This window comes from Bison bison, unplaced genomic scaffold (genome assembly GCF_000754665.1).
Source record: "Bison bison bison isolate TAMUID 2011002044 unplaced genomic scaffold, Bison_UMD1.0 scf7180017864341, whole genome shotgun sequence".
NCBI lineage: Eukaryota > Metazoa > Chordata > Mammalia > Artiodactyla > Bovidae > Bison > Bison bison.
In genome coordinates, this window is record NW_011494913.1 from 5,678,018 (window position 1) to 5,689,108 (window position 11,091).

Below are 11,091 nucleotides of genomic sequence, written 5' to 3' on the forward strand. Positions count from 1 at the left end.
CACAACACTGATTGTGGAGCCCAGAGGTGGGAGCTCCCTGGCACAACAGGGACAGGAAAAAGAAACGCCTGGGCTATAGAGGCAGAGCACAATTCAGGTCAAGGCCAGTTAAAATGGCAAGGACTGACCAGTTCACAAGCGGCACCGTGGCTGAGAGCAGCCTGCACTGAGCAAATCAGCCTGTGGTTCTCAGCAGAAAGCCGAGTGCGAGCCAGGAGGGTGCCCAGGTTCAGGTGGACAGACCCCGTCCCTGCAGGGTCCTGGGGTACGGCGAGAGAGGCAGGTTTTCCAGAGGCAGATCTGTGGGCTGGCCCAACAGGAGACAGGTCGTGCGACGAGCTTAGCTCAGGCACCCAGTCTCGCTGACAGCACCTGCGGGTCAAGGCGGCAGCATTTAAGCGGGACTTTGTGCTCATCTCTAACCTCTGGCAGGCACTGCAGGACTGAGGGGAGACCAACTCTAATGCCCACCGGGCTGGGGTGACACCCTCAGTGTACTTACAGCATCAGCACCAGCTCGGAATAGATGCAACTGAGGGGGAAAACAAGTCAAGGGAAGGAAGCAGGGCCCAGACTCCCGCACCACTAAAGACTTAAGGCCAGACGCTAGATGCAAGTTCTGAGAAACACTGACAGGCTGACCTCTCCAAGCCTATGCCATCCCCCGAGCCATGACCTCTTCCAGCGTCTGAAATGCCAATACTGGAGCCTTTTCAGGGCATATGCTTAAAAAAACAAAATATTTTTCCTGAGGCATAATTTACTCCCCATAAAATTCACTGATCATAAGCATACAACTCAATAATTTTAGTAGATTTATAAAGTTGTACAACCATTGCCTCAATACAGGTTTAGAACATCTCTATCATCCTACAAAAGTTTCCTCTTGCCAAACAAATAAGAGTGAATATGGCTGAGTCTATGTCTACTGTTTTAAGAAATCACCAAATTGTCTTTCCAAAGTGGCTACACCATTTTACATGCTCCCTAGCAATATACAGTCTCGCCACATCCCGGCCAACATCTGACACTGTCTTTTTTTATCACAGCCATTGCAGTGGGTGTTTAGTGGCATGGCTTTATGGTTTTAATTACAGTCCTTTAATACTAATGATATGGAACACGCTTTCATGAGCTTGTTGGCCATTTATACATCTTCTTTAGGGAACTATCTTTTCAAATCTTTTTGCTCATTTTTAAAATTGAGGTACAGTTGCTATGCAATACTAACCGAGTTTCAGGTGTACGGCACAGTGATATGCATTTTTTAAGATTATATTCCATTTATACTTATTATAAAATATTGGAAAAATATTGGTTCTATCCCCTGTGTTGCACCATATATCCTTGTGGTATACTTATTTTATACAGAACAGTTTGTGCCTTTTAATTCTCTACCCCTATGCCGTCCCTCCTTCTTTCCTCTCCACACTGATTACCACCAGTTTGTTCCCTATATCTGTGAATCTACTCCTTTTTATTACTATTATATTTACTAGTTTTTTAGTGTTTTGCTAACAATTTAATTTCTTGACTTATTACAGGTTATTCAGATTATAGCTTTATTTTTAAATCAGTTTTGGAAAATTTCTGTTTTTCTATGAATTTTTCCATTAATCTATGTTGTCTAATTTGTTAGAATACATTTGGATTATAAGGATTATAACCTTTTAATTTTTATAGGGTTTGTGCTGCTGCTGCTGCTAAATCGCTTCATTCGTGTCCGACTCTGTGCGACCCCATAGACGGCAGCCCACCAGGCTCCCCCGTCCCTGGGATTCTCCAGGCAAGAGCACTGGAGTGGGTTGCCATTTCCTCCTCCAATGCCCGAAAGTGAAAAGTGAAAGTGAAGTCACTCAGTCGTGTCTGACTCTCAGCGACCCCATGGACTGCAGCCCACCAGGCTCCTCCATCCATGGGGTTTTCCAGGCAAGAGTACTGGAGTGGAGTGCCATTGCGTTCTCTTATGGGGTTTGTAGGAGTTCCTTTTTTCCTCCCTAATTGTGGTGATTGGTTTTTCTCTCTTTTTTATTTTCGTGGACAATCTAACTTAAGGGTTGTCGGGTCTACTGATCTTCACAAAGAACCAGCTTTTGATTCCACTGACACTTCTCTTTGTGTGTGTGGGTGCGCGTGCGTGCGTTTTCCATGCTATTGATTTCTGCACTGTGTTCTTTCTCTCTTCAGATTTCACTCACACTTCTCGTTCTAGTTTCTTATGGTGAAAGCGTAACGTGTTGATTTTCGGCCTTTCTTCTCTCTGATCCAGGCGTTTAAAGGCCGTAAATCTTTATGTCAGCACTACTTTAGCTGCATCCCATACGTTTTGATACACTGTGTTTTCATTTTTATTTAATTCAAATATTTTCTAATTTCTCTTTTGACTTCTTTGACCCACACAGTATGTAAAAGTATGTTGTTTGAACTTTCAAAACATTGAGGAATGTCCCAGATTTCTTTCTGTCACGAATTTCTATTTAATTCTGTTGTGGTCAGAGGACAGACTTGGTATGATTTCTTACATAAATAAAATACCTAACTTTATAAAGATATGTTTTATGACCTAGTATATGGTCTATCCTAGAGAATGTTCCTAATACACTTGAGAAGAATATTTTGTGCACTCACTGGGTAAATCATTCTTATTTGTTAGGTAAAATTGCCTCATCTTCTGCGTCCTGGTTGATTTTGTGCCCAGGTACTCTATCAATTCCTGAGAGTGGAGCACTGACACTTCCAGCTTTTGTTCTAGAATAATTGAAAATCTTTCTATTTTCTGTTTTTTGCTTTACGTATGTTGAGGCTCTGTAGCTAGGCCCAGGTAATGTGTCATATCATCCTGATGAGTTCATCTTTTATAATAAAAAACTTCCTTCTTCGTCTTTAGTCATATTTCTCGTCTTACGTGATTTCTTATTTGATATTAACTACCACCTCTCTTGTTACTGTTTGTATGGGAAAATGTGCTGCTTCTTTCTGCCCTTCATGGATTTAGATGAAAAAATGCACTGTCGTTCAAATCTGTGTTTCCTTGTAGGTAATAAATTGATTCTCTTTGGTTGTTTTTAAGATTTTTTTTTTTTTTGCCTTTGTCTTTCGTAATTTTCTTCTTACTACCTTTCAGAGTCCTCCTTTGTTGGTCTCTTATATTATTTCCAGAACTGATAGTTATGCTTATTGGCAGGGAAGAAGAGCAGGGAGAAATTGATCTTACCCATCCTGTCTGGAAAAAAAGTCTCAAGTCTCTAAATACTCTTGAGTTTGCAATATCTACTATAACCATTGTTACCTGCTGGGTGTGTCCCATCAGCTAAAAGGCTAGCCTCTCAGCACACCCATCACTAATGGACACATTCTGGACAGTAGGGCACAGGACAAGAAGGCATTGGTGGAAGGGGATCGGCAGTGTTTGTGGTCAGAAGGCATCCCGGTGGTTCAGTCCATCTGCCAGTCCTCCCACACCAGGGAACAGTCCTCCAGGAGCATGTGCCAAGCCTCCTCCGGCATGTACACTGGGCCAGTATGAGTCACACGTTCACTGGCCCCTCTGAGAGTGAGAACCAGAATATGAAACCTGGAAACATGTGAGTGCATGCAGAATACATGTTTTTAGGTCAATCTGTAAACTAATATGCAGACCTTCAGATAAAGATATGAATTTAACCAATTTCTTGGTAATATCAAAAGAAAGTAAAATAGCAAAGACTTTACATGGAAAAAGGAAGAAAATATTCCTACCTGTTCTGAGGGCATTTCACCAAATAGTGTCTCACTGTGAAAGGAAAAAGAAACAGAAGATGGTAAATAAATACTACCTTAGATACATATGCCCCAGGAATTACTAGGAAATGCAGGTGGCCAGGTATTGTCCAGTGTTTGCACTAACCACCTCTCCAGGTTATCTTTGGATGAGTACAGTAGACTCATAGCAAGGACGCCATGGACACTTGATATCGTTCAACACCTGGATCAAGCCAGGCACAAAGCCGTAAACCTCAGACTTCCTGGTTAATAGCCCCCAATATTCTTTTTTTTTTGGCAAGTCAGGTTGAGTTGGATTCTAATCTGAAGAGTCCTGGAATAACAGAGTCACCCAATCTCAGAGCTGTGCCTTAGATAGGAGAAAGCGTTCTCAGGACAACTTGTTTCCACTTAGATCCTCCTCTCTATAAAGTGGGTTTTCATTCTATGATCAAAGATCTTCCAGGATGTTGATTAAGGAGGCCCTGGGAAAGACAATCTTTTTTTTTTTTTTTGCAATGACATTCTCCATAGTAGGTAGCCTTCAGGAGGAAAAAAAAAAAAAAATTCTAGCTGCAGAGGAAAAATAAGATTACCTAGGCAGTTATCCTAATAAGTGTCCAATCTAAGCTCACTGTTGAACTTACCTCAAATAGAAGTAAAGCTGAAACAGCCACAGGGCCCTGGAGTTGTGTAGTAGAGTGTTACATCAATGGCCCCAGTGAATCACACATTAATATATTCTATCTCTGCACATCCTTATATAACTCCCTCCTACACTGACACCGAGCTTGGCCATGTGATGAGCTTTGGCCAATGAAACATTAGCCAAAGAATCACAAGCAGAAGCATAAAAGGCCCTGTGCTTTGAGGCTTGTGCTCTCTCTCTCTCATTGCAGGGAACTCTTCTGTTACCACACAAACAAGCCTGGCTAGCCTACTGGAAGATGAAACCACGTGGAACAGACATAAGACATCCCAGCTGAGGCCCCAGAGCAGCCAGGCCCCAGTGCCCCACCAGCAGGCTGAAGCTGCATAAGTGATCCAGTTGAGGCCAGAAGAACTGTTCAGCTGAGTCCAGTTCACCTTTCTGATCTGCAGATAAAACAGTTGTTTTAAGCTCCTACCTACAGAGGTGACCAATGCAGGCTCCATACCAGGATGACAGAGTCTGAGCTTTGGGGAGTTTTTGGTTTATCTGATCCAACCCCTTGTTAGTAACTGAACTCTTTCTGCATTGTGTTCGCTAAATACCTACTATTTGCTGGCTAATTTATAGTTGCAATAATAATAAAATCATAGTTCATATTTATTGAACTCACCATGTCTTCCTGGCACTATCCTAAGCTTCCTATATAGGTCAGTGGTCTTTAGTCTGGGGTTTGCATACCCCTGGAAAGAAAGGTTTGAAGGACATCATTTTCTGGATCCTCACCTCCCATGGTACTCTTTCCTTAGAATTCATTCCACTGGAACTTGCCCTAGGTCTGGCTGTATTCCTTTCCCTCCCTCCCTGTTAAATGAGCCTTTCTACTTCATAAAATTAAGGCATTCCTCTCACCCATCCTGACTTGTACCTCAGAGACCTGTCCTGGGGCTAGAAGCCAGTGGGCACATCAATGGCCTCAGTGAATCAATAAATGATCTGGACTACCGGTGTCAGTGTTGAGAAAGCGAGTGACTAATGGCAGGGCACACAGACTTTTCACTGGAGGAGAGGTTTCCAGTATTTTGCTTTCAACAAGGATTGAAATATGAGCTAATCCAGTTGTCAGCTGGTAGAGAATTAAAATCATTTTCCATGATAGATCATTATGACTTTTGACATATAACTTGAAAGCAGTTTAAAGTATTGAGCAGTGTAAGGAAACTTCATCCATTCCTGCCTCTTTTCATAGTGAGATTTTGCAGAGCTAACATCTATTAAAAATATAGGAATAGAGATGATGCTGAATTCTATTACTACGTAAATCCATGCGAGGCCATATGAAGTAAAAATAAAAATCCATTTCCAATAACATTTTACTTCTTGAGATTATTAATTATTTATCTAAATTTATAATACATTTGTGGTTTTGATTAATTTTATATTCATTTTCTAAATCTTTACTAATCATGCAATATTTACTGAACACTCAATCCAAAAAAAAATTTAATACCTAGAGACTTGTGGAATAAGGACATTTTTAAAACCTTAATGCAAAATTTTTATACAAATACTGTTTTACAGAGAAATATAACTAGACCTCTCTTGGAATCTCCCTTAAACATGCATAGCATAACCACTGCTGATGACATAACCGCGTCACCTGTGTTACCTAGGGGTCCCCAGAAGCAGAGTTTGTCTATAAGACAAAGATTCGAGTGCAGAGTCCATGTGGGAAGGAATCCTGGAAAACCCACTGGCGAATGAGGAAGGGAGACCAGGAAGAGAACAAAAGCAATAAAGGGTGGTTCTGGAGCCAGTCTCCACCATGGGTCATAGCTTAGTACCCAGGGCTCTTGACTCAAAGGCTCCCGGTGTCACACAAGGCAACCGCTGTGCATAGAAGCAGAAATTCAGGATGTGGTGCTTTTAAATGGTAACCTGTGATTTTCCGGACTCTGAGGACTCTAAAAGGAAGGGCTGTTTCTCTCACCTCTTCTAATAGGAAGATACCTGGGAGCCTGAGGTATCTCTGCCTCCTCAGCTCGGGCCACACTACACCCACTGCATGGCTAAGGCTCCCAGATGACACATCCAGGTTGCAGGCCGTCATCCCCCCAGGCCTGTCCCTGTCACAGCCACGCCCCATCCTGCCAGTGCCTGTCGAAGTGTTAGGGCCTCTGAGGTCTGCTCCTGAAGGTTCGGCCAATCTGCTCTAAGGCTACCGTGTCCAGGTGAGGGCTAACCCCAGCCTGGACACGGTCTTGCCTGGGCTACAGGATGCCAGCCTGCAGGTGGCAGTTGTACCAGAGCGATGCCAAGCGATGCCAAGCGATGCCAAGCCCCAGGCTCTCGGGAGCTACGAGTTGCCATCTAGGAAGGACCTCGGCAACAACCGCATGGAAGGCGGGAGGAAAATTCCTCAGCAAGGTCAGTCCCCAGATGGCTGAGGTTCTCTTGAACAGAAACACGAAGGCTGAGGATGGGGCTGGGCTTGGGCTCTACCACTCCCTTGTGTGGGGACTTGGACAAGCTCCCCAGCTGTGTCCTTGGTCAAAAGGGAGTGACACAGGCTGTCGACTGGGCTGGCAGTAAGGATCCGTGAGGATGTGGAGGGGCCAAAAGGGGTCTAGCCTGCAGTGGGCACTCAGGCTGAGCCCTGACAGCTCACAGGGCTTCAGACGCTGTGTGCAGGTACGCGTGAGGCCATGTGGGCCCACTCCCAGGGGGCTGAGGGCAGCTGAGACCTGGGTTCCCAGTGGCCCCTTGAGAGGCCTGGAGTATGTGTCCTGGTCTGCCGTGTTGACTCTGGAAAAGAAGGACTTCTACTGAACTACCTATGTGGCTCTGTTTCCCTGCTCCTGCCCACGGCCTAACAGGACTTGCAGCTCCAGGCAGATTTCTCCATTATGCCCCTGAGCCCAGGAAGAGATGCCTTTACAGCAAAACAGGCTTGGGGACTGCCCATGTGGCATCCGAACTCCAGCAGCTGGGAGCAAAGCAGCTGGGAGACAAAGCCATTTGCCCACCATTTGGTGAGCAGCTGTCATCTGCCAAATTCCAAGGAGAATGGGTCAGAGGCACGGGCCCTGCCTTGCACGCTATCTGCCTGGAGGGAGGGAGATACATGTGCACATGTGCAACACGCGCCACGAGCTCATCAAAGTCATCAAGGGTTTGCAACAGGAGAAAAGCCTGGACACCGTGGAGAAGGTGGGCACAGGCATGGAGGGGGCGCCCGGAGCGCAGCATAGACTCCAAGCACAGTGGGCAGGGCGCAGGCTGCAGAAGCCGGATCTGCCTGTAGCTCTGGCTCTGGCTCCAGTGCTTTGGGCTCTGAGCTCCCATCCCGGTCATCAGCACTCTTCTCCACTCTACTCAGGCCCTGGAGGCTGACCTCTATGCACTTCCCTCTGGCTTCAGGTCTGGGTGGCAGGACCAAAGGAAAGCATCCCTGGGACATGTGAAGGAGGAGGGCAGGAAGGGGCTGAGCAGAGGCTCCTGGCTCACTCCCTGCTCCCGCCTGGCTTGGCCTGGCTGGGTCCTTCCAAGGCTCCTAGTGGTGACAACTCTCTGAAAGCTGCAGCTCTCACAAGTTCCAGAACCTCTCCTCATCTTGTCCCCTAAGGTCTAGGGTGGAAACAGCATCCCATGGGTGTTGGTTCCTGAGGGCCTCCCTCTCCATCTCTCCCTGGTTCCCTTAGCCCTGCCTGCACCTCTGCAGAGAATCCCCTCTAGAAACGCTGCTCGGTGTCCCTGTTTTATTTTCCCCTTAAGCCATGGGCTCCAAATGTAATACTTGCCAGCTTTATGAACTTAGGCGAATAGTAATCATCATTGTATATATTAATAACCATACCCACATGTCATCATAAATACAGGATACTTACAGGGAACCAGAATGTGTTAAGGGTTTCATTTGTGTTTTTTTTTTAACTTAATCTTCACAACAGTCCTATGAGACTGATACACTGCTGCACTCCTCACTATTTAGACGGAGAAGGTGAGGCATGGCAGGTAAGTCATAAGATAGGACATGAAGAGTTGTCACTGAACTGGAGTTATTTTAATTCCAAAGCCCAGCTATTACCCAGGTCATCTCTGGGAGCTGAAGTGTCCCCATCTATTTCAGAAATTCCTAAGTGGCAGGGCACAAGAAGGGTATTTCAGAGGAAACACACAGGAGCTGATGGAAACGTGTTATGGAGGCTTGGTGAGAGGAGGGGCTAGGGAGAGAAAGCAGGCAGTATTCATAGGGAGCTAAGAGTCAGAGTCGCAATTACTGCAATCACTCAGGAAGAAAGATTAAAGCAGGAAGGGGCTGAAGACAGCATCCAGGAGACATGGATATCAGCAAGGAAGGAGGCAGAATGAAGTGAACACTCAGACTGGACAGGAGAAGGGGAGGGAAGCCTTTCTAATGCCTGCCAGGCACAGTGTCAGATGCTGTAATTAAATTAAGAACACACAGCAATATTCAGTCTAAAGAAGGTGGTGTCCATTCCATGTCATTTAATAAATAAGAAGGCCAAAGTTCAGAGTGTGTAAGGAATGTGTCTGAAAACCCAGTCTTAAGCAGCAGAATCAAACCAGGATCATCTGACTCCACAGACTCTTCTGGGAGGAAGAGAGAGGTTAAGGGTGCTCAGAAACCGCAGAAGGAAGGGATTTAAGAAAGGGGGGGAACTGCAATGATGTCAACAGTGGTTACGGTTGATTTTCGCAGAGTCTAAGGGAGACATATCTCCCCCACTTACTTTGCTTGCCAGTCACAGGTAAATAACCCCTGACTCAGGATGTGTTTTGCCACCAAAGTGATACTTTGCCCAGCTGTCTTCTGTCTGTCTGTGGTTTGCTTGCGCTGTCACCCCAGACATGACTTTATCCATTCTCTTACCTCTGGACTTCCTCTTGCTAAACACAGACTGCCAGATGATGGTTAGGGTGAAGAGCAGGACACTGAGAATCCCCACACAGCACACGAGCACAGCATACACGTAGAGATCTGAAAGGCAGGGGCACGAGGGTCACTGCCAGGCAGGCCACACCAGAGGAGATGCTCCAGATAAAGAGCTCCACACATCACCAAAATTCAGCTCAGAATGAACCACATGCCTACATTAAAGGAGACACAAGAAAACTGCTGGAAAAAGAGAAGAAAAATCTTTGAGATCAAGAACCAAGCAGAGAATTTTTAGACTTAACACCAAAGCATTACTCAAATAAGGAACACTTAATTAAATTGGATTTCATCAAAATTTAAAACTTGTGTTCTATAAGCATCCATATGAAGAATGAGATAACCCACATACCTATCAGAATAACCAAAATAAAACTAGAACGATAACAGACACGGACGAGGACATGAATCAACTGGGCCACTCAGACCTTGCTGGTGAGAATGTAAAATGGTACAGGGGCTTCTGGACACAGTATGGCAGTTTTTGAAAGGGCCCGCCAATAATCACCACGCAGCTCAGCAACCGCTTTCTGGGGGCACTTGTTCAGAGCAATGGAAACTTCAGTTCAACAAAAACCTGGCTGTGTATGTTTGTAGCAGTTTTATTCATAACAGCCCAAAATTGGAAACCGCCCAGATGTTCTTCAATGGGTGAACGGTTAAACGGCGCCCCATCCACACTATGAGACGCTTCCCAGTAGTAAGAGGGAACAGACTCTTAGCACGGCGCTCCATCCACACTATGAGACGCTTCCCAGTAATAAGAGGGAACAGACTCTTAGCACAGTTGTGCTAAGTGAGAAAAAATCCCCCCAAATTACACACTGTATGGTTTTATTTACACAAAGCATTTTGGAGTGACAAAAACGGTAGTTCTGGAGAAGAGATGAGTGGTTGCCAGGGGTTAAGGAGGGAGCGGGTGGGGAAAGTGGGTCTTGCTCTCAGCGAGCCTTGTAGTGAATATTGCGTATCTCAGCTGTATCAGTGTCAATGTCCTGGTTGCAATGCTTTACTGCAGTTTTTCCAGATGATGCCTTGAGAGAAACTGGATAAAAGGCTGAAACTGGTACAAGGAATCTCTGTATTACTTATTAGAAATATACGTCAATCTACAAATGTCTCAAAATAAGTTTGCTTTACAGTCCAAAAATGAAATCATGTTCATATCTATCTTAAACCAGGCTGCTGTAACAAAATACAAAGACCAGGTGAATCAGATGACAAAAATTTATTTCTCACTGTTCCAGTGACTAGAAAGCCCAAGATCAAGGCACTGGCAAGTCCAGTGCCTGATCAGGACTCTCTTTCTGGTTTGGAGACGTCTTCTCCGGTATCCTCACGTGGAGGAGAACAGAGAGAGAGCAAGTAAGCTCTCACAGGTCTCTTTGTATAAAGACATTAATCCCATTCACAAGGGCTCAATGCTCATGAGCTCATCACCCCCCGCCCCCCTGCAATCCCTACCTCCTGATACCATCGCATTAAGGGTTAGGATTTCAATATACAGATTTTAGGGGACACGAACATTCAGCCCATAACAATAAATACAGCCATTTCTTAAACTCCAGTGATCAACTTATTCATCAATCCGACTGATAAAATGCCCAAACTGCCCAGAAATTGAACGGGAAAACAGAAGCATTATCTAAGGCTTCTACGAAGCAAAAATAAAGTGAAAGTGTGAGTCGCTCAGGCCTGCCTGACGCATGTCCAGTCTTTTCTACAGACCCCATGGATGGTAGCC

General features: G+C 45.1%; 1 protein-coding gene across 1 annotated transcript in view; it reads right to left on the minus strand.

The window, feature by feature from the left end:
- The window catches only part of VSTM4 (V-set and transmembrane domain containing 4), an 81,346-nt gene that overhangs the window by 36,953 nt on the left and 33,302 nt on the right, over positions 1-11,091 (minus strand). The window contains exons 4-5 of the mRNA XM_010854423.1: positions 9,285-9,392; positions 3,739-3,772 (exon numbers count right to left, since the gene is read on the minus strand). Coding sequence (XP_010852725.1) covers positions 3,739-3,772; positions 9,285-9,392 — 142 coding nt within the window. The remainder of the gene's footprint in view (positions 1-3,738; positions 3,773-9,284; positions 9,393-11,091) is intronic.